Genomic DNA, 19,301 nt, shown 5'->3' on the forward strand with positions numbered 1-19,301 from the left:
AAACCAAGTTATTTTTTGTTTGCATCCTTTGCATGGTAGCTTACATGCCCCCTTTACTAAATTTTTAAGTAACATCCTGAAGTATTTGATGTTTTGAACACTAACAGATCTCATGTACACTTACATAAAGCAAATACAAACTGGCATGCTTAGAACAAAAATACTAGGATAAAATCTTAAGTCATACTGAGTACTTAAAATCCAAATTTAGTTAACAAAGGGTAATGAATTAGTTGGATTTTTTTCAACAATAGTAGTGCTTTAGTTTAATGAGTGAAATGATAATATATTCATTTGCCTGGTAATTTAACCTGATGAAATTAAAGTTATCACACATTAAATGACTTAGTAAAGTAGGAACATGAACAGAAAGGAGAGAGCTATCTCTTGTCCTCTATAAATACTTGACAGCTGGGAAAGAAAAATGTAATCAAATGCTAAACAGTTAGTATTGTCTTACTTAGAAAGTAAATTCTCTTCTAGAATTTTATTTTTATCCTTAATGTTGTAGTGTATTTGAAAAGCATGACCAGAAGAAAATACCTAGATGCAATAGCAATTGCGATGATTCTGTGAAAACACTATTTGAAATCTGTCTTAACAGATATATGGCTGGTACTTGTACTGAAGGAAACAACTGTAAATTTGCCCATGGGAATGCTGAACTCCATGAGTGGGAAGAACGAAGACAAGTTTTAAGAATGAAGCTCAGCAAAGCAAGGAAAGATCACTTGATTGCTCCCAGTGATAATGACTTTGGAAAATATAGTTTTTTGTTTAAAGATTTAAACTAATACTGAGGTGACACATACATGTTATCAGCTGGAAGCATAAACCAGAAAATTTGACAATAATAAAAAGCATGTGACAGATAAGCTGCAGGTTTTCTGCTTTTATTGGCATATCTTGTTCCTCCTGAACAGCAAAATAGTAGATTTAGGGGGATTGAGCAGACCTGTCTGTGCTCTCATGAAACAGAGTGGTGATTAAAAAAAAATCTGAAGTATTACGCACTTACTCACTTTCTGTTGGACAGAAAGTTAGGAAATAGAAGGGGGGAAGAGAAGTTATAATCTAGGAAGCCCCCTAGTATCAGTCCTTCAGTTGAAAAACTTTTAAGATATCAAGGTATTGCAAAACAGAGTGTTACGGGCTAAGAAGAAAATGATGGATGAAAATTCTTCAGATCTTTTAATGGAGAGGATTTGTTTAAAACAAAGTTTGCTACTTATCTATATGTAGGTTGCTAAAAAGGATTTTTCTTATTAAAGATTTTACACAAAATAACCATTTAACTACAGTATATGTTGAATGGGTATTTTTTCTCTATTTGTATGTTTCAATATAATTTACTGAAAAAGGATCTTGGAAAGAAAAAAATGTAGTTAAAATTCTGTTTCTTGGTCTTTGCTGTTTAAATGATGATTTTGAAAGATTACACTTGTATGTCAGTATTGTGTGCTATTGTATGGACTAATGTTGCCTGTAATAAACAGAACTTTACACAAAGCTGTTTTCTGCATGTAGCCTCTCAGGACTGAGATTTTTGTAAAAACAAACTAACAATTATTTCATTATTAGCAAAAGCTTGAGCACCTGTAGCTAAAAACGTACTAAGTTGGTATTTGTGGCTCTAGCTTCTCATTCGCAGTCTTCTGTACTGTCATTAGCTCATTGCATCACTAAATAGCAAGAATAGCCAGCTCACTTGTGAAGTAGAGACGCCATTTTGGAGCTGGGACATGTTTTCAGCCTTTTAACTTGGGCATGAAGCACCCCCACCTCGGCTGCAAGGTGGATGGGACTTCAGAGGGCATTTCCTGCAGGCCACAACAAAGGGAAACCATCCATGGGCTGAGGTGGTTTTGTCCTGATGAGCCTTTTGGCTTCAGAGTAGCCAGAGCTTCTGGTGTGTTTTGACTTCTCTGCACATTGTGCTTTCAGCTTGCTTTGTGTGGTCACTTAATGTCCTTATTAATTTTCTTTTTCCCCCAAAACAAGCTTTATTTAGTCATTCAAAGTAGCTGAAGCTAGTTTTCTTCTTTTCTCAATACTTCTCTCTCTTAATAGTATTTTTCTGTTATTGGCTGACCTTATATCATTAGAAGAGCTTTAAGAATGACTTCAGTAGTTTGAATGTAGTCATTGGCCACATAGTGTGTATGTAAAAAGTGTTGAACCAAAGTTCAGTGATGCCCATGCAGAGGATGAGCCTGGAGGCCGTGTGCCTTTCACTTCACAAAGTAAAAGCACAAGTTACAGAACACCACCTTAACGCTTCAGCCAAGAGTGAGGGAGAACTGTTCCTTCCCAGCAAGGCTGAAGGCCATTTGAATATGATGTACAGTGTTCATACAGGCATAGCTTGGTGCTTGAAATACCACCTGCTGCAGTGCTAGTTTTTTACATTGTTTGTAATGAACTGAGCTTGAAATAGAGTATTATGGACAGTTATTGCTGTGACAAAACCTGATTGTATTGTGTGCCTTTCCGAATTGTTTTCTCAATTTTATGCTTTCATTGTTTAATGTAAGTGCTCTGTAAATTACTCGAAGTAATTCTAGACAAAACTAAACATGAAATCCTTGTTCCCTACTAACGGTGTGAGATCTTTAATGACTGTGGTGTGGGGCTGTCGGGCACAGCTGCCGGGGTTGGAAGCTCGGTCCTCACAGGAACGGAGGAGTTACTGGGGAATTACTTCCCCCTCACTGATCCCGGGGACGGAGATTGTAACTGTCCTGCACACACAGGAGGGGGCCGTCGAAGTTATTCTTAGCACGGTTTTCCCGAGGCCGGGGGGCAAGTGACGAATGGCGGCCTCACGGTGCTTCCAGCACCACCCGTGGACCCCAGCCTGCCTTCGCTGCCGCTAGGGGTCCCCTCAGCCGCCGAGGTCGGCGCGCCAGCCCTCCCCCCCACGCTGCCCCGAAGTGGTCCCGTCAGCCGCCGCGGTCTGCGCCCAGCCCCCCAGCTGCCTCGGCCGTGCCTGGCCGCCTGTGCGCCTGCTCGGGGCCGCGCGACGTGGCGGCGGCGGGTTCGCCGGCGAAGAGCCCCTCCCCGGCGCGGCTGACAGGCGGGCGGTAGGGAGACGTGTGCGAGCGAGAGCGGCCGGCGGCCCGCACCCCTCCCCGTCTCGGCCGCGCCGATGTCGTTATGCGGCGACTCTGGCCCCGCGGGTGCCCCGCGGCTGCGGCCTCGTGCCGCCCAGATGGCGCGGCGACCCGAACTGCTTTGCGGCGCCGCCATCCTGCTGGGCTGCGCTTTCCTTGTCGCCCTCAAAGTCACCTGCAGGTAACGGTGGCGGGGTGGGGCAAGGGGTGCGTGTGTCGAGGCTCGGGGCAGAGCTGCCTGCGGGGTCCGGCCCCGGGGCCGGGCTGCGGAACCTTGATCCCGGTCTAGCCGCGGTCGCCCCAGCGCTCTGTGATCGGGCGGTGTGCACGGCCGCTCCGTGGTGAGTGACTGACAGGCGGTCCCCATAGCAACGGCGGCCGTGAGCCTGTCGGGGGACGCGGGGCCTGGTGACCCGTGTAGGGCCGGAGCAGGCCCCGGTTCCCGCGTTCGTGCGCGGTTGGGGGGGAAGCGGCGGCGTTGTCAGGACATGTCTGCCTCAGCGGGGTGTCGGGGTGTGGCGGTAGGTACGCGGGCGCGTTGTGGAGGAAGGTGTTTGTCCTCCTCTCTAGCGAATTACTCGTACCTCACCTGTACCGCAGAAGGACTGAGAAAGCACAGGGCTGAAACCCTTCCCTCAGCACTCAGACGGCTGTGTCGGTGTGGGGGTACCAAGTGAGGGGAAGTGGTGCTTTTCAGTGCCAACACCCCGTTACTTTCACCTGCTTCAGACAGAAAGATGATTTGTTGTTGTTTGGGTTTTTTTTTCCCCGTTTAATATCTTGGTGCCACTCTTGGGAGCTGCCACTTAGTTCATTGCGGAAGTCTTGTGGTTGCTGTTTGCTGACAACAGCCAACTCTGAGCGGAGCCTGACAGGGTATGTAGCTGGAACACAGGCAGGGTTGGCCATGGACGGCGGGCACATGTGTGTGCTGCATGGGGCAGCACGTTCCTGGAGCCTGAACTGGGATCTGAATGTTCCAGATGGGTTTTAGGTCAAGGTCACCATTACGTGAACGTTTACTGCATTTGGGGTTTAATTTGAGGGGTGAGAGATGGCTACAAGGATCTGATCAGTTCCCTGTTCTGCAGAATCGGAGGCATTTTCGTTTTGAGAAACACTTGATTCACAGGTAATGCTTCTAAAAAGTATTAACGCTGCCTTGTCTCACCTGTCCACAGAGGATCTATTATTTGAATTTTAAGTCTCTGGTGAGGTTGCTCTGTGGGCTGCAGTGCCTCTCTGTTCATAGAATCGTGGGATAGTTAGGGCTGGAAAGGACCTTAAAATCATCTAGTTCAGACCCCCTGCCATGGGCAGGGATGCATCGCACTAGGCTGTGTCACCCAAACCCCATCCAGCCTGGCCTTGAACACTGCCAGGGGTGGGGCAGCCACAGCTTCTCTGGGCGACCTGTGCCAGTGCCTCAGCATCCTCACAGGGAAGAACGTCTTCCTTATATCTAATCAGAATTTTACTTGTTTCAGTTTACACCCGTCCCGTTTCGGCCTGTTGCTTCAGTCCCTGACGAGGAGTCCCTCTCTGGCATCCTTGTAGGCCTCCTTCATGTACTGGGAGGTTGTTGTTGAGGTCTCCATGTAGCCTTCTCTACAGCAGTCTGGGTCTCACAGTAACCATGTAGATGAAAGTGTAGATCTCTTGCCATATTACTGAATGTATGATGAAGAATTAATCACCTCCCATTTTACTTTTACTAAAATTTTTCTTTTCCATGCTTACTTTGAAACTTCTGTATTCTTCCTGCTTTCCTTTACTTAAAACCCTCATGCTCCTTTCGTTTTACTGATAGCTGTGTTTGAACCTCACAAATGGAATGTGCTTGGTGTGTGCTTCTCGCCACCCTGTACTCTCTGCAGGATGTTTGATTAAAGGGGTTTGGCTTTTCAGATTGTAGTTAAATAGAGAAACATATCAGAAAAATAACCCCTCTTCTGTTGCTGTCAGAAACATAGAAAATTCAAGTGTAGAAATTTGGAGGATGGTTAATTGCGTATGTACACTGTGACTACAGTACATGATTTCTTACCACACATCAGTGCAATTTGCAGGCGAGTGTTGGTGCCAGAGTCCAGTTACTACCACTATTCTTACAATGTGTAACTTTTGAGCCTGATGGGTAAAAAGTGTGGGAAGGGAAAATTCCTTTACTACAAGGCAATCTGTTAGTGGAGTTTGAGGTGTTGAAGGTTTATAGTGGCTCAAGAAATAGCCAAATGAAGCCTAATGTATGCTGTTATAAAAAGCCTGTGGTTTAGAACCTGAATTGTTTGTGGCATTACACAAATGTCTCTCAAGGCAATGACACTCTAAGGGCTTTGCAGTCAAAGGGGGCTGATCCTACCTGCACTTGCATGTGTTTTCCTTTATTACCTGGTTGGTCAGTGGAAATGAGTCTTTTGTAGGCTCTGTGCAGCACGTAAACAACACAATCAGTGTTTTAATAAACAGTATGGAATTATTATCTTTGTATAATCATTTATTATGTAATCCTCAGTTTATACTTTTTCAGTTTTTAGGGGTTCAGAGTACTATTCTCTTTGCAAACCTGGGCATTGTGTAAAGTACTCTGTTGTGCATTTGGTATTACAGAGTTGTATGTGGTATTCACTGCTGCGGAAATCGGCTTAAGAAGCTATTAAGGTAGCTATTGATTTATTGTGTTTTGGTTTTTAATAACTACTGGAGCTCTTTTTCATATTTGAAGGTAGCCATGTAGTTCCTGACCCATTCATGTTAATGGGCCTTCTGTTGATCTGGTTATACCTTCTTGCAATTTAGAGCCAATTTAATATCTAATTTTCAAGACTTACACTGTAACGACCATTTGACAGCTTTCAGTTTAATTCAGTGCAGGAAGGAGAGATTTTAAACACATTTAGGTTGTCCCTTTTCATTAAGGAAGAAACAGTTAATGTCTGCGCAGAAGTATGCGTTAGTGTGAGATCAACACTGCGATGCCATGTTTCACTTTCTGCAGCTGATGGGTTTGTGTGCTGACCTGTGAGTTAGAGCTGTTGCGCACCAGTTTTGGGGCCTGTCCAGCTGGCAGTTAGAAACCACGGGAAGAAGTGGGCAGTTTGGACAAGCACAGGGTGCAGGAATAGGAGGGAACCAGAGGTGTTGGTTGTAGGTGACATGAGAACCTAAGGGTTGGGGAAGGAGCGCTGAGTTGCTGACAGAGGGGGGAGAAGGGAAGGAGCAAAGCTAGAAATCAGTGGAAGAAAATGAGATTTTTGGCCATCTGTGTGAAAATATAATTTTGTGAATAGTGGAATTACTGAATTGCAAACATGAGGAACCAGTTAATATTTTCAGAATTGTGGACTTTGAAGCAAATAGTCCTTTATGGATGAGTTAAGAATTTCCATAACTTTTAGAAAATGTACTGGGAGTAATTCTTAAACGTTGAGCTTTAAGTGTATGCTTTATTACATGGAAATGAGAGTTTCGTAAGTCTGTATTGTAAAAACAAAGGTTTAAAAATGATTTTGAAGTTTGAAAATGTCACAGTGTTGTTAGGAGTTTGCTTAACATATGAGTTTGACAGTGTTTGGGGCTCAATAATTTTTATCATTATTTTAAAATCGTAACCTAAGAAGGATCAAATATCAGGTCAAAAGATTTTTTTGCATTAGTCTTTTTCTTGTATTACAAGGTAAAGGAATGCACAGTGTTTCATAAAATCCGCTGTCAGATAAGGAACCATTGTAAACTAGAGCGTTACAGTGGTGCAGTCCAGTTCTATCACCTGACTTGCTCTGGTGTAAATAAAGCTAGCGGAAAAATTTGGAATTCGGAGAATATAATAAAAAGCAAATATGATCATTAACTTGTACTTAAGGCAGTTTATACCATAACAACCTCCAAACGCCTTGGAAATGTGGAGTTCTGAATTGTTTGATTGCTGATTTGCTGGAAAATGGTTTCCTGAGTATTTGGTTTATGTATGGGGTATTGCTGGTTAAACAAATTTCTCTAAAGAAAATTAACCTGTCACAATCCTTTTAAATCAAGACTCCTATTTGTTGATACTATCCTTACATTGAAGAGGAAATGTGCCCTGAACAGTTTGCCGTCCCTGCTCTCATCAGTAAAATAAACTAAGACACATTTACATGTTTTTACCTAATACGGTATAAAATAAATATAAAATACTTTAAAGCAAAGTGTAAGAGAGGGTAATAGTTTCTGTTTATATAAACATCACATCACAAAACTTTATGACCAGCCTCTCTTCTTTTATCAGGGTGCTGTTACCCAAAGTACAAGTGTTAGAAGTGGATGAGACCAGGAAAGAAATCCAAAGAAATCACTCTTCCTGGTAATTTTATGCTCTATAGCAACCAGCAGTAAGAGTGTGAGCTAACATACCCATAAACAGAGTGCATGGAATCACAATGTGACTTTCTAAAGCTTGTCAAGGGTGATCTTTAGATTTTTATGGTATGTAATGAAACTAACTCAGATAATTGTCAGATAATCACATCAATTTCTAAATTTTGTCATTGCATGACCTTTGCTGAGATTAAAAATTAGGGCTTTGGGCACACTTTTTTAACTGCTGCTGTACAGTCTCAATAACCATTCTTAATTTCTTGCCTGCAGCCGAGCAAAAGATGTAACGATGCCAGCGAAACTTCCAGTGAATTTTTTCTCCACAAGATCTCCAGTCATTGATCTTTTTCGGGGACAGTTAGACTATGCAGACCACCTTCGCCAGGATTCAGAAATTGTGTTGTATTTCTTCTATGCGCCATGGTGTGGCCAGTCCATTGCAGCAAGAGAAGAAATAGAACATGTGGCCAGCAGATTGTCAGACCAGGTAACTCCAGGGAAGATATGAATCTTAAACATGACCTTTTTCATCTCCAAGACGGTGATAATTTCTGGCATCCCATGAGAACCAGTAGGACTTGAATGCTTACATTTTAGGGTGACTCAGCCAATTGTCTTTATTTTAATTTAACATATGGAGTGTTAGAATAAATGGAAGCAACCTGTGTTTCCTTCTTGGTTGTCTGTTATTTGTACTCCTGAATGGGAAACTCTAGAAGTTTCTTTTTGTAAAGTGTTCCCAGATTTATTCACCTGCCTTCAGATGGCAATTGCAAGTTTACTTACAGTTCCAGGATCCTTGGAGACCCTAGTAATTGTCTAAGATTGCAGCCATAGCACTGCTTTCTAGAGGTTAATTACCTGCGAACACTTCACAGGCGCTGCTGCCAGAAACCTCTGCTTGTCACACTCCACTCTGCAGAAAATTTAATGAATATGGATTATGGGTTAGTAAATTTGAAGAATTTTGATTAAGAATCTTAAAAACTAGACACAAAAGTGACCAGAAGGATTTATGTTCCAAAATGACAAAAATAAAATCTTGTGTATGAGAGTGAGGAGGAACAGATGTGGAATACTGAGTTGAAAAGACACTGAAAATAGCAGGTGGAACGGGTTGGAAAAAATACATGTTATATGAAGAAGGACACAGTAATGTGCTTTGTTAGCTGTGAATTTTTACCTGCTTTGTAGGTGCTGTTTGTGGCTGTAAATTGCTGGTGGAACCAGGGGAAATGCAGGAAGCAGAAGCATTTCTTTTATTTTCCTGTGATACACTTGTACCATCGGAGGTAAGGTTTCATAAGTCCAGTCTGGGGTTTTTATTGTTCTTTTGAGAAACAGAGGTATTGCGTAAAATATTGCATTTTGAAAATGTTATATTTATGGCTATAGTAAATAGTTGTAGAGGAGGAGGTTCTGGGTGAAGCTCGTCCTGTATGCTACTTCGGTGTCAAGAAGGGCTGTAAATGTCAGTTAAATGACATGCTGCACAATTCTTCATTTTAAGGAAATTTTCTTTTGCCTATGCATCTCCTGGAAGTTCTGCCTTCCATGAAAAATAAACAGTTCAGACTTTTATATTAATTTCAGTTGTCTGCTTGTTCTGTAGATGGATTATATCAATTTGTCCCAATTTGTGAAAGCAATAAAGTATGTAAATTCCACTAAATTAATAGTCCTTAAGTGTGTATTTAAGTGGCAGTATGTATCAAAGACTGTCTTTTAAATTTGAACTTCACACTCACTTTTTTATGCTCCAGATGTTGAGATATCATTGTATGAAATTTTATATAATGTCACTTTTGTTTCTTCTAGTATTTGTATGTTTGTTTTTTGTTTTTTTTCCTCTGTGGAGCAGAAGGTAAGGAAGCACTTTCTAATCTTAGGTACAAAAGAGCTGGATGCTGTGTAATTTATCACTTGGATTTTATTCTTGTACTTCATTCTTGTACATTTTAGTCTTGAACTGCAGCTCTCTTCCATTACAGAGGCTGATCTTGGTTTTTTTGGAGGGGATTTATGTATTGAGGAGGAACAACCCTGATCTTTGTCAGCTGAACTTGGAATAGACACAGATGGCACTGGCATAATTCAAACTGTAATAAAAAATCCCAGCAATCCCGCTTGGATGCACATTGACTTAAACTTACTTGATCTTGAAATAACACCATGATAGATGGAGCACTTGGGTATTATCAGTAACCTTAAACAGAGTTGCAACGAGATATAAATTCATATTGATACTCCATAAAACCCCCAAAGGCAATGGACCCCTCATGCCTGAGATATTAAACCTTGAATGTTGCATGCTGGACATGTGACATGGTGAAGCAGTGCATGTTGTTGTTAAAACAAAGTTTGGTAATAAGCCAAGTGTAGGATGTAGAATAATCTAGTGGGCTGTAGAAGACCATTTCAAAGCATCTGAATACAGGAATCTCACTGAGTTTAATACTTTTGCAGTGTGTCTGTAGATACAAGCTATATTTAAAAATGCATCACATTACATTCTTCAGTAGGAGTGGCCTAATTCTTCACACTTTCTGTGTTTGATTTCATTTTGGACTGTGATGCTTTGTTCAACCTAATGATAATAGATGCAGGATTTCAAGGGGATGAGGCAGAAGCTCTGGAAATTGTAGCCCCAAAGCCCAGCTGGGCTTTTGTTTTGCACTACCTAATGTGGTGTGAGCTGTTTTTGTCAGATGGCTAGGGCAGAAACTGTAGACCTGTTGGGTCTGTTCATCAGCAGTGTGGCTGGATTTGTCCCTATTTTATTGAGTGCTACTTGTAAAAGTCTATGTAAAACATATTGCACCTTTTCAGATTGATATTGTTTGAACTTTCTAAGATTTAAAAAAGAATCAAGGGAAAATAGTAACATTTTTCAGATCTGTATTTTTTAAGTCACATGTATTTACTTTCGATAAAGCAGAAAGGTATCTATATGATTTATACTTGCAGTTTACCAACTTCTGCAATGGGACTGAGAGGTGGTCTCCATCCATTTGTCCCCACCAGCACACTGCACCTACTCATAGACACTGTGTTAGAGTCACTGCAATGTCTGCGCTGTACTTCAAGCTTGGTAACGCAACTTCTCTTATTAGCTACAGAAGCCACTGTTAATTAATACAGAGATCAATTCCCTAGAGGCTGAGCATGCTGTCCGTGTAAATCTTATCTCTGCCACCCCCAGGAGGGACTGACTCTATTGTTAATTTAAATCTTAATGATTTATTATTTTTTTTGGTACTAGTTTTGGACCAATTGAATACAAAGGCCCAATGAGTGCTGTTTATATTGAAAAGTTTGTTCGCCGGGTGATGACACCACTACTCTACATCTCGTCTCGATCAAAATTACTAGATTTCCTCTCAAATTATGAGGTACTTGTCTCTCTTCTCTAGCTTTACCACTGTGGTTCAGAAAGAGTTTGACTTGTTTCACAGTTAAATTTGATCTGCTCCAAAGTACTAGTTTATTTCCAGGATCCTGAAATAAGTGCCCTGTAAGTTTGTTAAAATCATAATAATATGAAATGACAATTTCATAATGTTCGTTCCCTCTATAGTTACTCCTTTGATTTAGTGATGATCGTGAAGTACTTTAGTATGTAGAGACAACAGCTGAAGTTGTTACCTCACCAAAAAGTTATGTGCAAACAAGAAATAAGGGAAAAATCTTTTCACAATAATCTTGCAGTCTAAGTTGGGAAATGATTTGATAAATGTATAACAATTGCTTTAATTTTTAAAGGAATAGTAAACCTTTCTAATAAGATAAGTCTGTTAAGTAAAAACAAATGTGAAATCAGTTGAAAAAATGGCTCCTAACCACTTTGTATGCTGTAACTTTGTGATTTTAATCCACTGGTATATTGTGTTTTATTAATTTTTGGTCAGTTGTGTTCAGAAGTGCCAAGAGTGGTAGCAATACTAGTGGATTAATAACCTCCAATTAGACAAAATGCACTTACAACAAAAGCATTTATAATCCCTTTATAACTGTTCATTTCTATAGTGCACAACTATAATCTTACTAAACCCTAAACTATTAGGGCAGAATGGGACACCAGATCAACAGACTGATGCTGTAGCAGTGACCAAACCAGGTGAGAGGCTTTCCAGTGTTTCAGAACACAGCAGAGGTCCTCTTTGAATTAGCACTTGTCCTAATGACTGGTTCTGCTGCAGGCTGAAGCATGAGAAGTGCTGGTAGATAAAAGCTGCTACAGTGTAAGGGGATGCACACTGGTAGTTAGTGTGGGTAGGTGCTGTGCTGTTCACACTTCGGTTTATCCCTCAGGAGCTGTTTGTGGGTTTAATTTTCCAGTGTTTTGAGTGGGAACTGTGAGTCAGGAATTGTGTGTCTGTCTGATGCTGATGCTTTCTGTAATCACGAACGATTCTGTTGTCCGTTCACTGCTTTGATTTTGCCATTCTAAAGTTCTTGTTACTTTTTTGCCTCCTATAGAGATTTGAAAACAGCCATGTGTGATTTTTGGTCTGTGTTATGTGAATTAGTTCTTAGTAGTGTGCAAAAGGTAATGAATAAAGCTTATATTATAAGCGTCATTAAGCTTATATTTGCTTTCCAGCAGGAGGTGCACTTCCACTGGAAAAATACTAATATAAAAGACAAATTTATGGAGGAAACATAAAATATTTTTTAAATACTGCTTAGCAATTGAACAGATGTCTTTATTGCTATGTTCAGACTTCCTCCCTCCCTGTGCTTTAAATTCTGTGGCTCCAAATGCCTAATCTGTGTTTATGTTCAGCATTCATTAGTTCTTTTTTTCAGAAATGGACTAAGCATATAGTCTAATCTTCATGCTGCCCTGCAGCCATTTAAGACTGGGGTTGTTTCCCAGACCATGACGCTAGGTGCTGAGTTTGTTGCTCTTGTAAAGTTAAGGAAACAGGGCAAGTCCAGATGAGTGCAACAGGAAAATGCTGAGGATCACAAGCTGGGATACAGAGAATTGTACATGAAGATGTATGGAGAGGGAAATATAGGCACAAAGGAAACGTTTCTTTTAAACCGGAAACAAACAGTTAGTTTCATCATTTTAACCAGTTAGAAATGTTAATATTTTCTGGTATTTCCCATGTAAGTTGAGGAACTTTATACCTTTTGTAGGGGAATATATAATTCAGGAGGTGACTCCTGTGTTAGAAGAAAGTGTTAGGTTTAGAGCAGGTTACAGGAAATGCGTGTATGGCACAAATTGCTATTTTGAGAGCCTTGGTTAATGTTTTCCTTTGATTTTTGATCCTTTGGATATTAAAAATGATAACTTTTAGTAGAGGAGGGAGAAGACAGTAAAGGATGGATCATTGGGCATTTTGATTACTGCTGCTTGATCAGGTTTTTGTAATTTCTTCATTAAAAAGATTATTAATTTGAATCTCAGAATATTTTCTGAGAGATTTATCATCAGTATCTAATTTTCAGTCCTGTGTTCTGGTAGGGAATGGTTTCTACAGACTTAACGTAAGGGGTATTTACTTTTGACTTGAAAATTTCAGTTGAAAAGAACTGCTTTATAGCTGATCCCCAGCCTGTGCTTTGGCAGTTCCTTAGTGCCCAGTCTGTTCCTTGGCTTTTTCATTCTACTTTGGGATTAAGGTCTCCTGTATTAAGGAAGCAGTAGGTCGCAGAGCAGTTGCCTGTCACTCACTTTTGGTCCTCATTGTTTTGTTTCCCTGTCCAAGGGTTGGTGTATAATAATTGGTGTCCAAGCACTGTGTATAATCTGGAATACGCAATAGGTTGGTAAACTGTAAGTAGATGAGTGATTCATTTGCAGGGCATTGTGTTGAGCTGAAATTCTACTTTCTTCATACTTAAAAGAACTACTGCACGCTTCTTTTCTTGTTTCAAGGGGGTTTTGTTGCTGCCTGTCAGTTTGCTGATAGGGAAGACTTCAAGACTATAGTTGTCCTTTTCCATCTAATTTGTGAAGCTTTTGGTGCTTTAATCTTGTGTTCAAATTCCAGTAGCCAGCTTTTGACAGAACAGGATCTAGCAAAGAAAACCAGGAGCTCTGTCCCTATTCAAGTGAATATTGCAATCAATTAAATGTATTAGCATGCCTTAACGATCAGTACTGTAAAGGTACAAAGAGAAACATGCAGAATTTTTTTGTGAGTTGAAACACACCAAGAGATACTGAAATCCAGTAGTATTTTATATTATATACATCTATCTGTTAATTAGCATGTTTTTATTTTGAAGAAATACTAATGAATAGATAGTAATACTAGAAGAAATACTAATAGATAGATAGTTTTGTTAGTGACATGGTGTTATATCCATTCTTCAACCGAATCATGACTATTGGGAGATGCTGTATTGCTCTCACAGGAGGGCGCTCAAACCCCATGAAAAAAATTCCAGTTGAAGGAAGAAAGTACAGATTCTGCATTTTCTGACACTGTGTAAGGTTGGGGTTTTTTGTGCGTGTGGTTGTGGAAGGATACTAGTGCAAAACTAGAACTGGGTAAGAATTAGAATGTAATTTTTGAGAAGAAGGAAAAAATTCCCATTTGGAAAGACGTCCTAATCTTGGAATATGTACGAAGAACTGAGTTACATCAAGGGAAAGATAGTCATTTTCTACCATAACTCAGTTACCTGTAAGCACTCATAGTCAGACCTCTTGTTTTCTTAACTGCAGAGATGTAACAGTTTCATTTTAATTCAAACTGGCATGTCTTGTTGGTCATCTAACTGACCCAGCTACTGGAAATGGCCTCCTCTTCCCAAGGCACAGAGAAAGAAAACATGCAGCTTCTTTAGTTCAACAAAAAGTTTCATTCACTTACGAAAATCACATGTGCCCAGTGCACATTTAATGGCTTTAGGAGAAGTGAGGGAGGAGTTGGTCTCTTTGGGAGGTAGCTACTATGTGTCTTAACGTAGTATCAGCTTTCTTTTTTGCTCTGTTTGTGTAGAAATGCTTCCTGAGCATTAACCAAGTGTGTAGGATGTGACCCAGAAGTGGATTTGACTTAATAGCTTGCTCTTGTGTATGTACTTTGGTGCCTGTGTTAAATGATGGTGTGAGAATTTGCTTTCAGTTCTGGATACACAGTTAACATCATTAATTAATCATTAAAGATGAACAGACTTCTACTTGTAAATTTTATGTAGTGTCAATCAACAGGTGCTTCTTTGCATTTCTACAGTATAGAATTAGTGGTATGCAATATTGGTGGCTGTGTTCCACAGAGGTAACACATTCCTTTTCTCTTGCTCTTTTCTTTTCTGTATTTGCAGGTAAAAGGAGTTAGGAACTGCCTGCCTGCACAAGTCTGAGATTCGGGGGGGGGAGGGGAGGAATCTCCCTTACATCAATGCAAAATAGCCAAAACGTAAAAATAAATAAGTACAAATTGGAACAGAAGTCACTTAATTGAGTAGTAAAAGCATTTATCTAATAGTAAAAGCTGATCAGTAGCTGTGGTGGTTGTTTTTCTGTTCTCCATTCCCATTACTTTTTGTTTACAGGCCTTTACATTTCAGAGGAACTTTCATCACATAGTCATTTAATACTGTCTTTCTGCAGCTCCTTTGAGCCTGCTTCAGTGATTATCAATAAGCTTTGGAAATTTTATTCCTCAGCCTTCTCTTCCTTTTCAGAAGTGTTTATAGAAGTGTTGAACTCTATCAGTGCACATCCTGACTGGCTGACTTTGACTATGGAAAACCAGGAACTTCTACCTGTACTTTCGTATCTTTTCTACTAATCTAGAAAAGGACCTTCCATGTTATTTCTTATCACCTCAGTTTCTTCCAGTATGTTTGGTAACTTCTTGTAGGCTTTTGGGGAAAAAAAAACGTGCTGCATTGAGCAGATCAGTCATCTACGTGCTGGCTCATTCTTTCAAAGAGCTGAGATAGACATGAGGCATAGTTCCGAGATAAAAACATTCCAGTAAAAATTACTTACTTGAAGATCTCTGTTAATTCTTAAAGTTTCTATTAACTTGCTGTTCTTTAATTGTTGAGATTCTTGTCAAGTCTATTATTTATGTGATTTAATTGGCATCACACATTACTTTCCATTGCTCTGGTTCAGAGACTAAGCAAGAAGTAGGCTACATGACAATTAGTGACTTTGTATTTCCGTATATACGTTTCGGTAGATGTTCTCATGACTCTTCAGTATTGATATCCTCAGGTTTGTTCTGAAACCTTTCCTACAGATGCTTGATTTGAGGCAGGTACTGGAAATTGTTCCACTCTAGCAATGCCAATGCTCCTATCCCTATGCCACATTCCAGTATTTTACTCTCCAACTTGATACAGCAGCAAGTCACATTGCATTCAACTGGTTATTCCTAACTGCCTGCATGTAAGTAGTTAACCATAACTCCACAGAGATGGTTTCCCAGAAGCAGGTGATCATCAATAAGAGCTTGTATGTAGATACCCACATAAACTGCATGCAGGTACTGTTGCTAAATCAGTTACTGTTGTGGACGTTCTTACATGAAGTGGGAGTCGCTGCAGTCAAGGTCCTCTTGGCAGAATTACATTCAAACCTAGGAACCTCTTATTTATATCAATATATCTCTTCATAAGACTTGAATCTCACTTGTATGGAGCAAGACTCTTTGTTGCTAGCACCTGGAAGTGTTCCATTTTGTTAAAGCAGAGTTGGTATTAGCACGTGAATCTCTCCACTGAGAGAACAGGAAAATCTGCATGATACTTGAGAAGAAATACAGCACTTTAGACACTTTCCTCTTATGTATAATGCAGCCTGTAATAGGAAGGAAATTTTAATTATCCTGGGATGATCATTGAAAGGACATTAATTAACAGGCATAAAGCATTAATATATAATTGTTGTTTCACTACAATTTTTTTTCTTATTGAAAAATACACTTTCCAGAAAAGATTCTTGGAAACATCTTACTCTTCACAGCCTGGAAGTTTTAAGCTACTATTAGTGTACAACAAACTGGCACTCAGAATCAGAATGTCACATTTTTTAATATCTTTATAAATATTTCTAGATCTGGGTTTTGGCTTGTCACGTTTTACTAACCCTTCTGACTCTCATTCACTATTTGGTGCCATAAGTTCAATTCATATAGTAATGGTACTCAAAAACAGCCCTAGGAAATGGGATCATCTTGTCTGTCTCTTTATTTTGTTCACTTAAATGCTTTAAAAGCCTTTTATAAGGGATTATTTCTTTTTACTGTCTTAATTTGGTACTAGGAGAAAAAGGTGAACAGTAATTACTAACCTGTTTACTGTTTAAAAAAGAAGAACGAGTGCTGCTGTTTTGCTGTATTTTTTCCTTCTGTTTTATTTCCATTTTTATTTCCTTCTTGACAGTTTTTATTGCAGAAATTTCACTAATTGCTGGTATTCTAATAATCTTGTTATTTTTGGGGGGGTACCTTGTAAGGAATCTTTATGAACAAGGGTCTTGTATTCAGCATTCATTTATGAAAGAGAATTCCTGCCTAAAAAGAGCAGTCATCATTTGGAATGGGTAATGTTGTTATCGGTGAGCATCCTGAAATCACAAATCCATACTGAATTACCTCAATTTGCATGTCTGGTATATATTACTGAATTCATATTCAGTATTATATGTAAAACTCAACAAAATAAATAAAGCAGGATCTGAAAAAACAGATCAAAATGCTTATGTGGGAGTGTATTTGCCACACAAATACATGTGATGGTCTGTGAGTCTGGAATCCTTTGTTCCACAGCAATCCCTGGAGTGCTCTTGCTTTGTGTATCAAATGCTCTTTCTGTATGAATGGGTGGAACAGGGAAACATACAACACAAAGCAACCAACTTCCCTCACTTACTATCATGACAATTTATTAAGCCAATTTGAATGATGTGTCAAAAACCACAATTAATAATGATGTTAATGGATTATATTTTCAATATTTAAAATCAAAACTTAATTGAAATTTTGGAATAAGTATAAAGACTATGCACCTCTGTGTTCCAAGTTGGTTTCTCCCAGCTTCTCTTCCTGAATTCCATAGGAAGGTGTGCAGCCTTCATACCCAGCAAAGTCAGTAGGCCTATTTAGGGATGAGCCTTTTAAATTTCAGTTTGTCTGTTTGGCAGTTTGAAGAACTTTATGGATATATAGGTGTGATATGGGGCTCTTTCATTATTTTTGTGTAGCTGCTCTCTCACTGACTTCTGCAGGATATACTGAAGGAATTTTCAATGACTGATGTGATGGGATGATAAGCTGGTTTAGCAGCTCAAGTATTCCTGCACAAAATGGTGAATCCAATGTAGCTTCTGATTGAGTGCAACATAGTGAACATGTGTGATACTCCAGTTCAAAAAGAAGTTTTTATGATGCTTATGGTTCTTATGTTGGTGCTAGAACTGACTCAGAATAGTTGCAAAGCAAATATTAAATGTTTTTAGTGAACTTTAATAGCTAAAATGGGAAATAATGTGGTTTGAAACTTACCCATCTACATCCATAAAAGCCCTCTCTCATAGCTTTTGATTGACAATTTTAGAACTGATTTCTATTAAATATTTTAATATTAAAACTTTTCTCGCAGCACAAAATGACTGTTCTCCCGTAAATATTCTTGTCTTTTGTGTTTTTCTGTAGGCAAATAATTGCTGTACCCCATATCTTTACACTTGAAAATAACTTAACTAACTCCAATTCTTTTTATTTCAGCCTGGAGTTCTGGGATATTTTGAGTTCAATGCTTCACCTCAACCACCTGGTTATTTAACATTCTTCACATCAGCACTGCATTCATTAAAGAAAGGTAAAAGCTTCATTTTCATAATTTAAGGCATCTGTGAATGAGTTATATATATACATATGGACATCAGTACTTTTTTGCAATATTTTGTAATTGGGAATTAATTCCTTTTGAGTGTTTCTTGATGTTGACCTAATTACAAGACTGTCCCTTACTACAGTGGAGGGATTGCTTACGTAAAAGGCTTATTATGGCATTGGCCATCATGGAATAAAGTCTGTGACAGGCTGCTATTCCAGGATACATTAAGATACAGTTTCCTCAAAAACCTAAGTATGTTGCTGCAACCTGTACAGGAGCCATAATCAGAGTAGCACTTACTTAAATTGAACTCAAGAGTGTTTGTCTTGTGCAACATTTGAAATGGCACACTTAAGAGGCATTAGGATGAGCTTGGCTTTGTCAGTACTTAGTAACTGAATTCAAGAAAATGGTTTGCTGGATGGAGTTAAAGAGCTGGTACAAAATAGCATGAGGAGAAGGATGTTTTCCCCCTGTTGTTTTGTATTAATAATCTAAAATATAAAACCTCTTGCATTTAAATATGAAACTTCGTATATGATTAGTACCTATTTTGTGGGTCATAAATTCTGGAAACAGTTTTCTTAAAGTTAAGATTAGCACATTTTATGGCTATTCCTGTCAGCAAATGAAGGAAATTTATACCGTTATTCTGATTTTTACTATGCCACTAACTTGGTACATGATATAGAGCATGGTCTCCTATATTTGTTTTCTGTAATTTCCCCATTTATATGTTGGGAGAGTTCTTTGCAATATAAAGATGACAAATATTCTATTCTTGTGGGTACATACTTATAAATATAGAAATACTGTGATACATATTTAACGCATATTTACTGTAAATGTACATCATCTAAAGAATCAGTGTTCATACATTTTCTTTACACGTATCTCACCTTGGCTTATGAGGTGCCATAACATGTAGCAAGGTGCATCTGTGATACCAGAGTCTATATTTAATAAGTCAAGAAATTGCACAATTTAGGTTAACATTCTCTATACTTTGTGTGC

General features: G+C 39.2%; 2 protein-coding genes across 5 annotated transcripts in view; both read left to right on the forward strand.

Annotated features, from left to right (window-relative positions):
- Window positions 1–1,522, forward strand: part of ZC3H7A (zinc finger CCCH-type containing 7A) — a 29,004-nt gene extending 27,482 nt beyond the window's left edge. The window contains exon 23 of the mRNA XM_061376106.1: window positions 605–1,522. Within this exon, the coding sequence (XP_061232090.1) occupies window positions 605–794 (190 nt within the window). The 3' untranslated portion in view covers window positions 795–1,522. The remainder of the gene's footprint in view (window positions 1–604) is intronic.
- Window positions 1,523–3,060: 1,538 nt separating this feature from the next.
- The window catches only part of TXNDC11 (thioredoxin domain containing 11), a 33,921-nt gene continuing 17,680 nt past the window's right edge, over window positions 3,061–19,301 (forward strand). The window contains exons 1-5 of one of the 4 annotated variants that reach the window (XM_061376098.1): window positions 3,061–3,294; window positions 7,740–7,956; window positions 8,664–8,761; window positions 10,732–10,861; window positions 18,176–18,269. In XM_061376098.1, coding sequence (XP_061232082.1) covers window positions 3,149–3,294; window positions 7,740–7,956; window positions 8,664–8,761; window positions 10,732–10,861; window positions 18,176–18,269 — 685 coding nt within the window. In that variant the 5' untranslated portion in view covers window positions 3,061–3,148. Of the gene's footprint in view, window positions 3,295–3,609; window positions 3,635–7,024; window positions 7,456–7,739; window positions 7,957–8,663; window positions 8,762–10,731; window positions 10,862–18,175; window positions 18,270–19,301 lie in introns of those variants that run through there. The other 3 variants (XM_061376100.1, XM_061376099.1, XM_061376101.1) reach the window with 3 other exon arrangements.

Source organism: Neopsephotus bourkii, unplaced genomic scaffold, assembly GCF_033783945.1.
Source record: "Neopsephotus bourkii isolate Nb327-2 ecotype Australia unplaced genomic scaffold, CSIRO-AGI_Nbou_v1 NB_1706, whole genome shotgun sequence".
NCBI classification, from domain to species: domain Eukaryota; kingdom Metazoa; phylum Chordata; class Aves; order Psittaciformes; family Psittacidae; genus Neopsephotus; species Neopsephotus bourkii.